General features: G+C 45.6%; 2 protein-coding genes across 4 annotated transcripts; both read right to left on the bottom strand.

The window, feature by feature from the left end:
- Window positions 1–2,502: 2,502 nt before the first annotated feature.
- LOC123170845 (actinidain-like) lies at window positions 2,503–3,504 on the bottom strand. Of its 3 annotated transcripts, none has more exons than XM_044588578.1 (2): window positions 3,164–3,504; window positions 2,503–3,072 (listed from the first exon to the last, which is right to left on the bottom strand). In XM_044588578.1, the coding sequence occupies exons 1-2, from the start codon at window positions 3,387–3,389 to the stop codon at window positions 2,720–2,722; spliced, it is 579 nt and encodes a 192-aa protein (XP_044444513.1). In that variant the 5' UTR covers window positions 3,390–3,504; the 3' UTR covers window positions 2,503–2,719. The 3 variants fall into 3 exon arrangements, with proteins under 3 accessions (XP_044444513.1, XP_044444514.1, XP_044444516.1); XM_044588579.1 differs by having other exon boundaries at window positions 3,257–3,504; XM_044588581.1 differs by having other exon boundaries at window positions 3,341–3,504.
- Window positions 3,505–13,440: 9,936 nt separating this feature from the next.
- On the bottom strand, window positions 13,441–15,623 carry LOC123169866 (uncharacterized). Its single transcript, XM_044587732.1, has 4 exons — window positions 15,425–15,623; window positions 15,221–15,344; window positions 14,830–15,144; window positions 13,441–13,718 (listed from the first exon to the last, which is right to left on the bottom strand). Exons 1-4 carry the CDS (start codon window positions 15,515–15,517, stop codon window positions 13,651–13,653), a joined length of 600 nt encoding a protein of 199 aa, XP_044443667.1. The 5' UTR covers window positions 15,518–15,623; the 3' UTR covers window positions 13,441–13,650.
- Between the last annotated feature and the right edge of the window lie 978 nt (window positions 15,624–16,601).

Genomic DNA, 16,601 nt, shown 5'->3' with positions numbered 1-16,601 from the left:
ATTATCTCTCGTCATGTCACATTCGATGAAAATACTTTTCCCTTTTCTGTCACTACAACACCAACTCCACAACAATCCGCTACTATCAAAACCTCTTCCCTACTTTATCCTACGGTCATATCTGCCGCCATGGAATCTTGCTCCACTTCTCAGCCGGAGTCGCCTACCATCAGCCACCCTCCCGCCCCGTCTCCCACCTCTTCCGCGACTACAGCATCTACCCCAACCGTCTTCCCCTCACCACATCCTACCACGGCAATAGCCTCCACACCCACCACCTCCGATTCTTCTACCTCACCATCTCCTCCATCCGAACACCCACTCCCACCCAATGGCGTTCTCATACCACCACCGACCAATGATCATGTCATGTGCACCCGTGGCAAACGAGGATTTCTTCTACCCACAAAACGTCTCAATCTTATCGCCACCCCAACCATCTCTCCTATTCCTACCAGTTACAAGCGAGCTCTCCTTGATCCTCTCTGGCTTTCCGCTATGCGCGATGAATTTGAAGCTCTTCAGCAAAATAATACATGGACTCTTGTTCCCAAACCTCCTAGTGTTAACATTGTTTCTGGAAAATGGGTTTTTCGTCATAAATTTCATTCTGATGGCACTCTTGCTCGTTACAAAGCTCGTTGGGTGTGTCGTGGTTTCTCCCAGCAGCATGGCATTGACTTTGACGAGACTTTTTCTCCCGTTGTTAAACCTAGCACTATTCATGTTGTTCTTAGTCTTGTTGTTTCTTCTTCTTGGCCTATCCATCAACTTGATGTTAAAAATGCTTTTCTTCATGGCACTCTCAATGAAACTATTTATTGTCAGCAACCCTCTGGTTTTAAGCATCCCTCCTCTCCAAATTTTGTTTGTCTCCTCAACAAATCTCTTTACGGCCTTAAACAAGCTCCTCGTACATGGTTTCAACGCTTTGCTACGTTTATTCAAACCATAGGCTTTATTCCCTCCAAATCTGATTCTTCTCTTTCTGTTTATCAGTCTCCTACTCACACTGCCTACCTCTTGCTTTATGTTGATGATATCATTCTCACAGCTAGTTCTGACTCTTTTCTTCAACATATCATCTCTTCTCTCAATCGTGAGTTCTCCATGACTGATCTTGGTCCTCTTCATCATTTTCTAGGTATTACTGTTTCTCGCACAAAATCTTCACTCTTTCTTTCTCAACGATCATACATTTTAGATTGCTTTCTCGTTCTGGTATGTCTGATTGTCAGCCCTCTCGTACTCCGGCCGACACTGGTGCTAAACTGTCGGCTGATGGTGATCCTCTTTCTGATCCCAGTTTATATCGTAGCATCACTGGTGCTCTTCAATATGCCACTCTCACTCGTCCTGACATATCTTATTCTGTTCAGCAAGCCTGTCTCTTTATGCATGACCCTTGTGCTCCTCATTTGGCTCATGTCCGACGCATTCTCCGCTATTTAAAAGGCACTCTTGATCACGGTCTTCTTCTTAATTCTTCTTCTCCTACAAGCTTGACAGTTTATTCTGATGTAGACAGGGCAGGTTATCCAGATACTCGACGATCTACATCCGGATTTTGTGTTTATTTGGGTGATAATCTTGTGTCTTGGTGTTCTAAAAGGCAGGTAATAGTTTCCAGGTCTTCTGCTGAGGCTGAGTATCGGGCGGTTGCTCATGCTGTGGCCGGGGCGGTATGGCTACGACAGCTTCTCGTTGAACTTCATCGTCCGCTTCTGCGTGCTACCATTGTTTACTATGATAACATCTCTGCAGTCTACATGGCTTCCAATCCAGTTCAACATCGTCGCACCAACCACATTGAGATTGATATTCACTTTGTTCACGAAAAGGTGGCTCTTGGCGAGGTTCGCGTTCTTCATGTTCCTACAAGTGCCCAATTTGCTGATATTTTTACCAAAGGACTTCCGACTGCATCGTTCATCGACATACGCTCCAGTCTCAACATCGTTTCACCTGACGTTGAGACTGCGGGGGGATATTAGAGTATAAGGCTATTCGTATTGTAATCTATCTCTATTAGTCTAGTCTTGGAGCCCAAGCTTTGTAATCTATATAAACAGCCATTGAGGCCCCAATCAATACAACAATTATTCTTCAATATCTCAAACTATCAAAACTGAACACCAGCCAGGACAGATTTTGGTGCTCCTAGTGCGTAATTGTTACTGCCTATTGGGTGGAATGCAATTACAAACCTAGTTGCTATCTGTTTCGTTAATTAGTCGACAATGAATAAAGTCTAGTGGAAACTCAACAGTTTATCCATCCACTTATTTGTACTAAGGCAGAACCAGATATATAGAAATAACAAGATCTGATTTCACCGGGAAAATAATAATCTGATGGAAAGCTTGGCACAATGTTCAAGCTAGTGGTACTAGAGGGATGGAGGGAGGGAACAAAATTATCTAGTTATGAGTGTGTTGTCCAATTTGACACCCTAAACATGTTAAATCCATAAATAAATAAAAATCTATACCAGGTCCAATTTGACATGCAAAACAAAACGGGTAAATTCATATGCGATTGAAGCTAGCAAGTGCATATTCAAGGATAAATAAATTGCAGAAGACAATGTTTTAAATAGCGGGCTATGCCAAATAGCGACAGACCTCAAAATCAGCTATAGCGGGCTACAACAGGCTATAGCAGGATGTTTGTACATGAGACCATTCAGCAGCACCCTGCTGAAAAGGCTATAGCGGGGCTATAGCCGGCTATTTAAACTATGGAAGAGACCTTTCTCTTGCTTGGCCCAGGCAGACTTGATGATCTCGTCGTAGTCGGTCTCGTCAATTCCGTCGGGAAAGGCCAGCAGCTCCCGTGTCTCCTCGTCTGTGAAGTCTGCAAAACAGCTTACCCCTGGAAGCACACCGCTCTCCTCGACCAGAGGGAGCTGCGATTCCACACTCTCGAGGGAGGCCTTGAACAATTCGAACCGCATAGCCTTCTCTTCCTCATCTCGGTATGTCTTTCCATTCGCGATGATCCAACGCTCAAACCTCTCCTTCATGTCCGGCTTCTTAAACTTGACCTTGTGGTTCAGCTTGCCAGCAGCAACTACACAAGAAGACAGAACAGGTATGAGGTGGTGGTTCCTGACATGAAATGGAGCTAACGACGAGGAGGAATCTAGCTGATCCATCAACACCTGTGCCTTGCCTGAAATGCCGAATCACCAACCCCCCACCACCACCAGCCAACGCACACGCGGCCAAAATATAAGCATTAAGAAGGCCATTACCGATGGCGAGATCCCTCTGTGTCGATCGGGATGAGAAACATAAGGAGCGGAGAGAGCGCGCAGGAGCAGTCCTTGGGTTCACACCTGGCGAGAACCTCCGTGCGAGGAGGGAACCCACAGCCCGCCGGAACATGATTGCCTCTTCCTTTCTCCGCCTCCTTCACGATTTCCTTTTCTCTCGTCTTCGGCGCCGTCTCGCCTCACCTCGCGTCGCGTCGATTCTAGGGTTTCGCTGCCGATACGGGAGACAATTTATCTCACGGAAGGACCTCAACTTCTGCTCACTTTTCTGTTTTCTCGCTTCCTGAAGGTGTTTTGTGTAAAGTACCGGACTTCCGGTGTCTTCTGGCTGCTGCGTGTGTATCTGCTACTACTGGACATACACGTGGTACGCACTTTCCCAAATTAAATAATAACCGAATATAGCATCAGATGAGATCTACCATTTTCATTTGGGATCAACTGAAATATATAAATAACAATGTTTAGTTCTACAGGACATTCATTTGCAATTATTTTGAAACAATGTAAATAATTTGTGCGATTTGGGAAGTAATCCTTCTTCTAGCCACCACGGAAAAACTATTTTGGAATCTGTTTGGCTCTTAGGGCACTTCAACTGCCGACACATTGTGCCATGTACCCTAAGATCCAGTTTGGCATTTCGGTGCTAACCCCTTCGTGCCGACGTACCCGAATGGCCAGTCGTCTCCCTCCTCGCGCCAGGAGGATAGGAGCAAGCACTTGGCCACGACGCGCTAGCACGCGCTTGGCCACCTCCTGCTTGCTGCCGATCGCCTGGAGTTGGCTAAGGACGCCACAAACGTCCCCAAGCCCAACCCTCTCACTCTCGCCCTCGTTCCTCGCCTCTCGCCCGCACTCCACGCCATGTCACCGAGGTTGTGCCGCTGTCGTTTATGTAGCCATCGCCTCCTCCTCGACCTCTAGCCGTAGCCATCGCCTCCTCCTTGACCTCTAGCCATCACCATCATCGACTTCCTCCTCGGCCATCGTGGGTCACCACCTTCGATTCGCCGTCTCTGACGCCTCCCAGATCCCGCTGAGCCTGTCTTCGAGTGCGCTGTCAGCCCCCGGTTTCCCCCCCCATAACCCCACCTCTTTTTGTTTGCCGTAGCCACCAATTCGATGCAAGCCGTCGAGCATCGCAACACGAGCTCGACGCAGGCGTCACTCCAGTGACCTTGGGGTCACGTGTTGGTGTCCATCGCACTTGCAGCGACGTGTAGATGTCGTAGGTGAGAAGAACTGGTCGTTCTAAATGTCGTAATGTCGTTTCCGTCGAGGTTCGAGCTCTGACCGCTGCGGAAGTGGACACCGCCGTCGCTTGAGGCTATCTCCGGCGAAGCTTTTGGCACCAACGAATGTGTGAGAGTAACAACTCTTTGTAGATGGTCTCCGCCGCTGGTTTGGTCGCCGGAGGATGATTTCCGAGCCGCTCCACCATCTCGGCACACGCCGGCGGCTAATCGCCGGTCAGGTTAGCCGGGTTTGATCGCTAATGCCCTCCCCTGGGTCACTGACTTGTGGTCCTAGGCCCCGCTGATTTTTAGTTAGGGTCAAAAATTAATACAAATTAACCCAGGTAATTAGATGAGTCGCTGACAAGGGGTCTCACTAGTCAGGTTTGACATTGTTGTCTGCTGATGCAATGCTGATGTCATAAAGCTTTTTCTGGATTTAAAATAAATTAGAAATGATTTATTTATTTATACAAAATTGCCTAAATTTTAAAAATCATATAAATTCAACCATAACTCAGATGAAATAATTTATATAAAAAATCCAACTATTAGTCTGTACCATCTACATGCATGTTTGGACTACTTAAAGTTGATGTTTAGGTCAATTCAATTAAAAGGCATTGAAATGCTTTATTTGAAGTTTGAATTTGAATCTTTGGTTCAAATCAACTTCAATTAATTATGTTGCTAATTGCATTAGCTCAATCAACAACATGTTGCCATGTCATGATCATGCATCATACTGTTGCATTTTCGTGAATTGAATGTTGTTCTTTGTTTGTCGGTGTTTGTTCCTTCTGTGTAAAAGACGATTCCGACGTAGTGATGACATCGATGAAGAGCAGTACTATCTTCAGAATGTGGCAGGCAAGCAAACCCCCTTAATCATTTCAAAACAGTCCCATTCTCTCATTCCTTCTCCCTTTATTACATTATGACAACAACGATTCAACTGTTACATGTTTCGATAGTTGAACCCATTCCTTTGAATGACCTGTTATTGGCCGAGTAAATAGCTAATCCATGATCCTAGAATGATTAGAAGGTGCTTGAGCCATGTAGTGACCATTCATCCTCGCCATTCTTGCTATGCTTAGAGTTGTGTTAGGTCTGATCCATCTGGACGATGAATTGGAATGGTTGTGATCATGTCATACTCTGTGGGAGTTAAGTGTGGGAACCTGTTTTGGTAAAGGTAACGATGAGAGGTCATATAGGAGTACATGGTGGGCTGTCTCATTGAATCCGCTTATAAGAAGTTATGTGTATTTTATCCAAGACTTGGTACTACCACACATTGGGCCCGAAACCCATGGACCCTCTCAGCTTAATAATAGCCTTGATCTTTGTCCAGGAGTTGCAACTAGTTTCTAGTGTTTCTAGGTTGTGCTATTGGTCCACCAAGTGGCACCCGATAGGGTGGGCTTGGGACGATTAGGCACAGTGGCCTTTGCTACTTGTGATAAGCGTTGAATTTCACTGAAAAGGAAGGGTGAAGTAGTATAGTAGCAGAAAGTATTCCCCTCAGTAAAGAACCAAGATTTATCGAACCAATAGGAGTACCTACACACACAAGAGCAAATACTTGCACCCAACGCTGGAAAGAGGGTTGGCAGTCCCCTTGTACTCGTTATTTGCAAGAATTAAATCTGATAGTAGGAGATATATAAAATGCAAAATAAAATAAAATTAAATAAATTGTAACAAGGTATGTAGGGTTTTAGTAATATGATTTAAGTGGACTCGTGGGCCATAGCTTTCACTAGAGGCATCTCTCTCAAGAACATAGCGGATGGTGGGTACACATATTACTATTGGGTAATTGATAGAATAGCGCATAGTTATGATGTTATTCATGGCATGATTGGTACATAGGCATTATGTCCGTAACAAGTAGACCGAAATGATTCTGCATCTACGACTATTACTCCACCCCTCGACCGCTATCAACATGCATCTTAAGGTATTAAGTTCATAACAAACATCTTGAAGCATGATGACATAATGTAGACAAAATATGTCGGAGTAAATGACCACAGGTAGCCTCATCAGCCTCCCGTGGTATTTCAAGACATCGGGGCCGGCTGCGCCCCTCAAGCATCAAAGGCGAAGGACCGCCTTCTTGGGGCCGGCTGGTCCGAACGGCCGGCTGCCAGAAGGCGGCGGAATCCAGAAGACGGCCATGAAGTGGGCCGACTCCTAGCAGACTGTAGGTCGGCTCCTAGCAGGTGGCCCCTCGTGCCCTCAAAGTTGGCACCCACATAATCACGACAAGACGGGGCGTGGCTACAGTGCAGCCTGTCACCCCCGAATCCAGGGCGGAGCGTGGCCACAGTGCAGCGTACTGGGCAGACATCCCTCGCCCGGCGCGGCACTGTTGCCACACGGCCCATGACATCATCCATGGCAGAGAAGGCCATGCTCCCACGACATGCTGTCGGTACGGCCCGCAGGTGGCGGGCCCTACCTGTCCGTGAGAAGCCAGAAGATGGCGAGCCCTGACTAGTCGGCTTAGGGGGAGGCCGACTCCTGGCAGGCGGCCCACCCCCTTCCTTGGAGTTTGTGCGTCATTAACCAGAAGAGACGGGGAGTGGCTACAGTGAACGCCCACCAGGCGGCGAGATTGTAGCCACTCTCTCCCCGACAAAGCACGCATCATCAGCAGCACGACTACAGTGCTGAGCAGCCGGCAGGACCCGCAAGCGGTGGGCGCAGCCTGTCGGCCAAGTACAAGATAGCGGCCGGGACCCACCAGGCGGCGAGCCCCAGCTGCCGGTGGAGAAGCCGGCCACCAGAGACACTGACAGCCGGGTCCTACACCCGGCCAGATTACCTCTATACCCCTGGGGGTAGGCCTATATAAACCCCCCAGGGCACCCATGCAAAGGGTTCAGCTTCTTAGACAACACACACACATAGAGAGAGGAGTAAAGCTAGCCTAGCCCTTCTTCCACCTCTAGCCAAACAGCTCAAGGAGCAAGCTTGTAGCTACTTGTTGAGATAGTGATCATGCGGAGACCCCGCAGAGCAGGACTAGGGGTATTATCTCCTAGGAGAGCCCCGAACCTGGGTAAAGTGCTTCAACGTTCGTGTTTACGCCTTATCCGTTTCCAGGCACCGGCGACGTATTACTCTCCCCCACCATGATAAGCCATCCTTTGGCATATGTCGCACGAAACCCCCGACAAAATAAAACCAATCAATATAATTAAATCGCATCGTTTTATCCTTAATAGTAATGATATAATACGTGCCTCGTTAGTCCTTCTGTCACGAGGTGAGGACACCGTAAGATTGAACCTACCACAAAGCACCTCTCCCACTGAAGATAAATCAATCTCGTTGGCCAAAACAAAGGGATAGATCAGAGATAAATACAAACTACTCCCTCCATCCATATATATAGGGCCTAATACGTTTTTTGAGATTGCCTTTGACTATTGTTAAGATTAATAATATATGAGATGTATAATGCGAAAATTATATCATTGGAAGCTCATTTCATGTATGAATTTGACGATAGGCTTTGTATAACTTGCATGTCATTTATTATTGCTCTAACATGTGGTCAAAATTAGCCTCGAAAAAAGCATTAGGACCTATATAGATGGATAGAGGGAGTATAACAATCACACATAATAAAATTCAGAAATAACTCAGTTACTTTCAATGCACAATCTGATCATAAATCCACAATTCATCGGATACCAAAAAATACACCACAAAAGATTACATCGAATCGATCTCCGAAGAGAACATTGTATTGAAGATCAAAGAGAGAGAGAGAGAGGGAGAGAGAGAGAGCCATCTAGCCACTGCTATGGACTCATAGGTCCTGTGAGGAACTACTCACACATCATCGGAGGTGCAACAAGGTTGATTAGAAGCCCTCCGTGATCGATTTCCCCTCAGACAGAGTACCGATGGAGGCCTCCAGATGGGACCGTGCAAGAACAAAGGCTTGGGGTGGTGAAATAATTGTTACAGGTCTTCCACTAGGGATTTTGAAATATCTAGGAATTTACAGTGTTGGATTTAGGTCAGATGGAGCCACAAGGGGCCCACAAGACATCAGGGCGCGCCTACACCCCTGGGCGCGCCCTGTTTTCCTGCCGTCTCCTCGTTTGGCTTTCGGTCCTCGCCCAAAGATTTTAGGGTCCCTACTGGTCCAGGAAAATTTTCAGAAAGTTTCGTCGTGTTTGGACTCTATTTGGTAGGGATTTTGTGTAAAACCAAAAACATGCAGAAAACAACGACTGGCATTGGGTTAATATGTTAGTTCCTAAAAATGATATAAAATTGCATATAAAGCATACAAGATTGATAATATAATAGCATGAAACGATAAAAAATTATAGATATGTCGGAGACGTATCAACACCCCCAAGCTTAATTATTGCTCATCCCCGAGTCGGTAAATGATAAAAACAAAAAAATTGATGTTGAATGCAACCTAACATGTCTTATCATAAAATCTTTTTAGGGTATGAATGTTTGAGAAACGATGAAGTAATCAATATCAACATAACAATATCCATGAATACTAGAAAATAATCATTCATCTTCAAAATATACGATGCTTAACGAAGTTATCCCTAGTTATTGAATTCTGTAGGCATGGCATGGCGCCGTCTTCCTCACACAAGTACAAATCATGGTACACCGATACCAAACCATGCAAGCAACTGTATCATACTTTTTCTCACTTCAGCATTTTCAACTCCACTCAATACCTGAGCGTGAGCCATGAACTTAGCACTTTTAGATGGCATAGGGAGCGATGACCGGGGTTACTAAGGGAAGACAAAAATAGAGAAACTCCCGCATCAACTTGGTGGATTGTTAGGCAATGGAGACACCTTTCAATCTATATCGACGCAAGGAGTAAGGATTGTCATGCAACGGATGCACTAGAGCTATAAATATATGCAAGCTCACTACTTAGACTAAGTGGATGTGCATCCAGCTTTCTCGCTCATGAAGTCCTCGGGCATTTGAGGAAGCTCGTAATTGGAATATGCAAGACAAGTTATATAATGTAAACATTCCCAGTAGTATATGAAAGTGACAAATCATGGAGACTCTCTATATGAAGAACATGGTTCTACTTTTAAGCACAAGTGTGGTAAAAGATATTAGTGTGCCCCCTCTCTTTTTCTCTTATTTATTTTTTCTCTTTTTTTAGAACAGTCTCATGGACCTCATCCCCACTTTTTTGAGGACTCATTAGTCTCCACCATCGTTTTCCTTACTGGTAGGAGCAAAACTCTAATAAAGATGATAATCACACTTTTATTTACTTACAACTTGATAAAACAAAAGGAACATGACTCTATATGAATGTCTCTAGTAGCGTACATGGATGTGGAATGATCTAGCGTAACATGTACTATAATGATGAACGGTGGTTGTGCCACAAATATCATGTCAGCACTATGATAATGCAAAGCAATATGATAGAATAGCCCCCCATCCCCGCCCCCCTCCCCCGCGCGATCGATTCCCCCTCCGACAGAGTGCTGGAGAAGGCCTGTAGATGGGATCATGGAAGAACAGAGGCTTGCGGCGGCAGAATAATTGTTTCGGGTCTCGCTATGGTTTCTTGGAATATTTGAGAATTTACAGCGCTAGAATTATGTCAGACGGAGCCACGAGGGGCCCACAAGACATCAGGGCGCGCCTATCCCCTTGGACGCGCCATGTTGTCTTGTCGTCTCCTCATCTGGCTTTTGGTCCTCCCCCGAAGCTTCTAGGGTCCCTCCTGGTCCAAAAAAATTGTCAAAAGTTTCATCATATTTGTATTCCGTTCAATAGGGATTTTTAGTAAAACCAAAAACATGCAGAAAAGAACAACTGGCACTAGGCACTAGGGTAATAGGTTAGTTCCCAAAAATGATACAAAATTGCATATAAAGCATACAAGATTGATAATATAATATTATGAAACAATAAAAAATTATAGATATGTGGAAGACGTATCAACCTGGTGTACCAAGTGGCACCCGGATGATGGGCTTTGGGTTGGGAACCCTGCATACATCGTTTCGGTCCGTGATGGAAACTTCGGTCAGACCTCCTTTGTGGGTTCAGCCTCAGATAGGCGATAAACCTAGCCTAGAGTCTTGTGTGGTTAACGGTTGTGGCTGACACCCTCGCCAGTCTTCCGCTTGAAGGTAGCCAAGTACATGACGTGTATATGGTTTTAAGTGATGAAAGTGTGTGTGAAGTACACCCCTACGGGTTTATGAATCTATTTGAATAGCCGCGTCTGCGGATATGACCTACTTGGGAAACATATATGGTTTATTGACAACCTTAATGGTTACGCTAAAAGACACAAGATAAGCGTGAATGCAATGGGTGTCCTTCTCGTAGGGAGACGGGAGAGGATCCATGGAGGTGTATTGATGTGGTGGCTAGATGGACTCGTGTGCGCTCTCTCACCTCATTCAAGCTACCGGTGCTCGTAGCACAGTTTAGCCAAAGGTCAAAGCTGGCATTCTGCAATAAAACCCGTAATCCCCTTCATTGATACCTGATGCATAATTAGATAGTTCTGATGTAAGTCTTGCGAAGTACCTTTGTACTCACGGTTGCTTATTTATATTTTTGCAGAGGAGACTTCCATATCTAGTGGTTTTTACGATGAGTTCGACGTTGACCGTGTTAGCTTGGGAATCCCAGACAAAGTTCTAGCTCTTATGAAGGATCTTGTAGATAGACACGCTTCTTCAGCCTTTTTCATTTCTAGTTGTCTGTACTTAGACTTATTATGCTCACGTTGCTTGTATGCTTTGTGTGTTGGGTCATGTGACCCTGCCTATAATACCCATGTTATGTATGGCTCCTTCGAGCATGGTCTATTACTTGAGTCGTAGAGTTATGTTGCAATTCCATGTTGTACCAACACATACTTATATCATGTTTGTATGCTTTGAAATGCATTGTATGTGTGGGGTTAGACACTTAGTTGTACGCCGTTGGTAGCCTTCCTTATAGGGAAATGTTTCCTTGTGCTTCCACTGAGCCCTTGTAGTTCTCTAGTGCTCCGAACAAATGGTTTGACCGACATGTATCCTACATTGCTCATGTGTCTGTCCCTATGGGGAAATGCCACACGGTGCTTACTCGAGTCCTTGTAGTTTGTTATGACTCAGTTACACACGCTGATGACTGAGACGTGCCCTGTCGGTTTACCCAGTCATATAGTTGCTAGCAACATATTCATATAAGTGAGCCAAAAGTCGCTATAGGTCCTACCCAGGTAAGATGGCAGCTGGTTGTACCGAGCGTGAGGACTCGCATGTTTGGGCCAGTTCTTTTGGCAGCTTAAAAGATAAGCAAATGTCTCCCCAGCTTTTCTCATAGGTCGCCTATCTTATTCATTTGAGCTTTAAAACTAGTTTTGGGATAACTAATATAGAAGTCTCAACAAATTTATGAAGCGACTTATTTTTTAAGCTGGGGAGAGGCAGCTTATTTTTTAAGCCACACAAGAGAACTGGCCCAAGAGGCAGCTTATACGATATGTTACATTACAAGCTATATAAGTTCAAGCCAAAAGACGCAAACAATCTCGACCAAGATAATGGCGGCAGTCGTTGTGTGCCGTGCGTAAGGACTCGTATACTTATATTGTTTGTTCAGCTAGTTCTATGTGCCCTAGATCTCAGATCACGATAGAAGAACAGTGTTGAATCTTTCATCAAATTGGCTGGGTAGAGGGCAAATTTATTTACACATGATTACTTTAAGTGTGAGCTATGATTGAAATTTATGAACACATGAATGCCATTAGGGCATAAACATAAAATGTTGGTGTTGTAGGAGCTGATGGACATAAAATATTGTTGGCACGATGGAGAGGATCGAGAGAAAGAGAGGTGAGGAATATGGACTACTCTTAGACACATGACCATCAACATTGTGTGTGTGAGAGAGAGGGGGGTAGAGAGAGAGAGAGATGGACCGCAACAACTAAAATTCCACGTCTTCATTTTTTCTAAAAAGAAACTCTAAATTTACATGTGTGAGTTATAGCTAGCGATGCCATGAATGAAGAGGAAGAACTAGAGAAGCTGAGTGAGAGAAGAGCTGTAGAATGAACAAGGGATGGTGTCGGGGGACTTACCCGTGGCTAGATCCAGCTCTGAGGATAAGTCATTTCTGAAGTCAAGTCATCTTTGGAGTTAAGCTGGTTCTGGAGTAAAGTCGGCCTGGAGATAAGTCTCTCGGGACAAGTTGGCCCCAATGACATGACCCGGTCCCCGGCCTACTGCAGTCATGACCCAGCCTGCTACAGTCATGACTCGGACTGCTACACTCATGACCCAGCTTGGTACAGTCATGACCCAGCCTACTACAATCATGACCCGGCCTGCTACAGGACCCGTACTTGGACGAAATTCCACTAGGGAGTCCAAATACAAGACGGAGACCCCAAACTTGGAAGACAGAAGGACTTAGAGTAGGACTCCGACTGCGAGTATAACCCAGAATCTCTTGTAACCCCAGGGACTCAGCTATTATATAAAAGGAGTCCCTAGGTCATCAGAAGGATAGGTTTTTAGGTAGGTCTCAACACAGATGTTTTGATAGGTCTCGAGAAAGATGTTTTGATAGCTCTTGCGACAGAGGTAGCGAAATAGCGTCCTTGTAATCGAGACCACCATAACCAATAGCAATCAAGCAGGATCTAGGTTTTTACCTCCACCGTGGGGGGGGGGGCGAACCTGGGTAAACTCGCATCTTGTCGTTTCCGATCAACCCTATCCAAGCTTCCACCTAGCAGTGGTGGCCTCACGACTTAGTCTTCTCACGAAGACATCTGCCGTGAAAAAACAATGACAGATGAGGAGATGCGATAGTGCACGCTGTCGTTAATGTACGCTGCAACAAATAACTGAGAGAATATTCCTTTGATCAATAGTGTGGTATCAGTGTGGTCATCAATGGGACTTTAGCTACACTTGTGCAGATCTGTGTGCCATACTCATCTATTATCTGTTGAATACGACCTATATATACATTTTGGCAATGTAAATACAACACGAATCATGATGAAATGAGTGGTGTGGATACCATCCTCGCGTGGCACCATGTCCACTCGTGCTTTATCGACCAAACACCATTCTATGCGGAGCATTGAGTTGTCGGCGTGTCGCCTTGCTTCATGCCTGGCCTCCTTATCAATGGCTCTCCTGTTTTCATGTAAAAGCAACAAGTTACCGGACTGGAAGGCACAATGGATGGCTATAAAATGACTCTATTTATATTTCATGATGTGTCCACACAACAAAGTTTCTAATTCTTGTTCTAATTGCGAGGACAGAATTGAGTACTCCTACTACTGCGCATGCAGTTGGTAGTTGCTATCCGTTTTGTCAATTAATCACCAATGAATAAAGTGTTACTTGAAACTCAACAATACATACATCCATCCACTTACTTCTAATAAGGATGAACAAGCCATAGAAATAACAAGATGAAGATTCCATCAGAGAAACAAACATTATTTAGTCATGAGTGTACCATAAAACTCAAAGGTCCAGATTGACATCCAAAACGGACAAGGTAGCGTCATACATAATTGGAGTGCACAGTTAGCAGACTGGAACGCCCAATGGATGCTCCCATTTATATTTGAGGTGCCCACAAAATGAACTTTCTTGATCAAACTGAACACCAACCAGGAGAGATTTTGGTGCTCCAATAGTGCGCAATTGTTACTGCCTATTGAGGGGAATGCAATTACAAACCTAGTTGCTATATGTTTCGTCAATTAATCGGCAATGAATAAGATCTACTGGAAACTCAACAATTTATACATCCACTTACTTGTACTAAGGCAGAACCAGGCATAGAAATAACAAGATCGGATTTCATCGGAAAAATAATAATCCGTTGGAAAGCTTGGCACATGAAGAAATGTTCAAGCTAGTGGTACTAGAGAGATGGAGGGAGGGAACAAAAGTATCCAGTGATGAGCCCAATTTGACATCCAAAACAGCAGTGGCGGAGCTAGGTTTACGAAATTGGGTGTACAAAATCTAAAAAGAAAATCTAATAAGATAAACAGCCCCCCAAAAAATTTCTTCAGGTTTTGTAGTGAGGCTTGGGGGCCATGGAACCTGCTGGCCCCAACTAAGCTCCACCGTTGCATGTACCCTTGGCTCCGCCCATTCAAAACAGGGTAAATCCATAAATAAAAACCTATACCAGGTCCAATTTGACATCGACAACAAAACGGCTGCGATTCAAGCTAGAAAGTGCATATTCATTCAAGGATAAATAAATTGCAAAAGAAGAGACCTTTCTCTTGTTTGGCCCAGGCAGACTTGACGATCTCGTTGTACTCCTCGGCACTCCTCTCAATTCCGTACAGCTTCCGCCTCTCCTCGTCTGTAAAGTCCGCGAAACAGCTTACCTGTACAAGCACACCACTCTCCTCGACCGACGGGAGCTGCGATTCCATCCTCTCGAGGGAGGCCTTGAACAATTCGAACCGCATAGCCTTCTCTTCCTCATCTCGGTATGTCTTCTCGTGCTCGATGATCCAACGCTCAAACCTCTGCTTCATGTCCGGCTTCTTAAACTTGACCTTGTGGTTCAGCTTGCCAGCAGCAGCTACAGAAGAAGACAGGACAAGTATGAGGTGGTGGTTCCTGACATGAAACGGAGCTAACGACGAGGAGGAATCTACCTGATCGATTAACACCTGTGCCTTGCTTGAAATGCAGAATCACCAACCCCCCACCGCCACCAGCCAACATACCCGCGGCAAAAACATAAGCAGCAAGAACGCCATTACCGATGGCGAGATCCCTCTGTATCGATCGGGGTGAGAAACATGAGGGAGGAGCCTGGAGTTGCAGATTCTGAGTAAAAGCAACGGGGGAAAACTCACAGAGCAGTGGAGAGCGCGCGCAGGAGCAGTCCTTGGGATCGCACGTGGCGAGAACCCCCGTGCGAGGAGGGAACCTACAGCCCGCCGGAACATGATTGCCTCTTCCTTCCTTGGACTCCTCCGCGGTTTCCTTTTCGCTTGTCTCCGGCGCCGCCTCGCCTCGCGTCGATTCTAGGGTTTCGCTGCCGATGGTCACGGCCTCACAGGAGACAATTTATCTCAGGGAAGGATCTCAACTGCTGCTCACTTTTCTGTTTTCTCGCTTCCTGAGGGTGTTTTGTGTAAAGTACCGGACTCGGGTGTCTTCTGGGTGCTGCGTGTGTATACTCGACATACACCTGGTACGTACCTTCTCAATTTTTAAAAAAATACCTCGAATATAGCCTTTGATGAGATCTAAAATTTTCATTTGGGAGATCACCCGAAATATAGAAATAACAATGTTCAGGTCTACAAGAGATTCATTTGCAATTATTTCGGGAACGATGCTAATAATTTGCGCGATTTGGGAAGTAATCCTTCTTCTAGCCACGCCAGAAAACTATTTGGCTCTTGGGGTTGGCGCCCGAGTCGCGCAAGTAGGCGCTAAGGCACTTCAGCGCCGACACATTGTGCCATGTAACCTAAGATCCAATGTGACATTTCGATGCTAACCCCTTCGCGCCGACATACCTGAATGGCCTATTAGTTAACACACGGTTGGCGTCTTCACCGTTTGGGTCGAGCTTAAGGTTTTTTTCTAGAGCAACCACGTATTTTATTAATAGGAAATCAAGTTACTAAAAGACAGACCAAGAAACAGCAGTTCTCCTGAAAACGATGTAGATAGAGCCCTAGAAAATGGAAAAATACAGAACAATCCCTAGGGTTTTGCACACACTGAATCCAACGGCTGCCGCCCAACTCCAGTGTCACTGAGTCGCACAACAGAAGAGACGCTGAGCCTGCACGATTGCCAGATCCAAAGAAGCATCATTGCCAACAAGACTTTGTGAATCGATGAACAGGCCAGCTGCAAGCAGCGAGGCACATGTTGATGTGGAACGTCGAGAAGGGGACGTCACCGTGCTACCTTGGACCTAGACCAGCCGCATCCCATCGACAAAGTCGAGGAAGGACGACAGACCCACCACCTTCGGACCACCATCCTCGCTCCAGAGCATCCGCGTCGGCCTGG

This window comes from Triticum aestivum, chromosome 7D, assembly GCF_018294505.1.
Source record: "Triticum aestivum cultivar Chinese Spring chromosome 7D, IWGSC CS RefSeq v2.1, whole genome shotgun sequence".
NCBI lineage: Eukaryota > Viridiplantae > Streptophyta > Magnoliopsida > Poales > Poaceae > Triticum > Triticum aestivum.
The sequence above is the reverse complement of the archived record's forward strand: the minus strand, read 5'-3'. Positions and strand labels throughout refer to the sequence as shown.

Excerpts from the sequence above, each read along its gene's own strand:
- LOC123170845 (XM_044588578.1), bottom strand. The coding sequence starts at position 3,389 with ATGTTCCGGCGGGCTGTGGGTTCCCTCCTCGCACGGAGGTTCTCGCCA. Across the intron at positions 3,073-3,163 it reads GCATTTCAGGCAAGGCACAG|TTGCTGCTGGCAAGCTGAAC; the intron begins GTGTTGATGGAT and ends CTTCTTGTGTAG.
- LOC123169866 (XM_044587732.1), bottom strand. The coding sequence starts at position 15,517 with ATGTTCCGGCGGGCTGTAGGTTCCCTCCTCGCACGGGGGTTCTCGCCA. Across the intron at positions 15,145-15,220 it reads CACAGGTGTTAATCGATCAG|CTGCTGCTGGCAAGCTGAAC; the intron begins GTAGATTCCTCC and ends CTTCTTCTGTAG. Across the intron at positions 13,719-14,829 it reads CTGGGCCAAACAAGAGAAAG|GAGAGCCATTGATAAGGAGG; the intron begins GTCTCTTCTTTT and ends ACATGAAAACAG.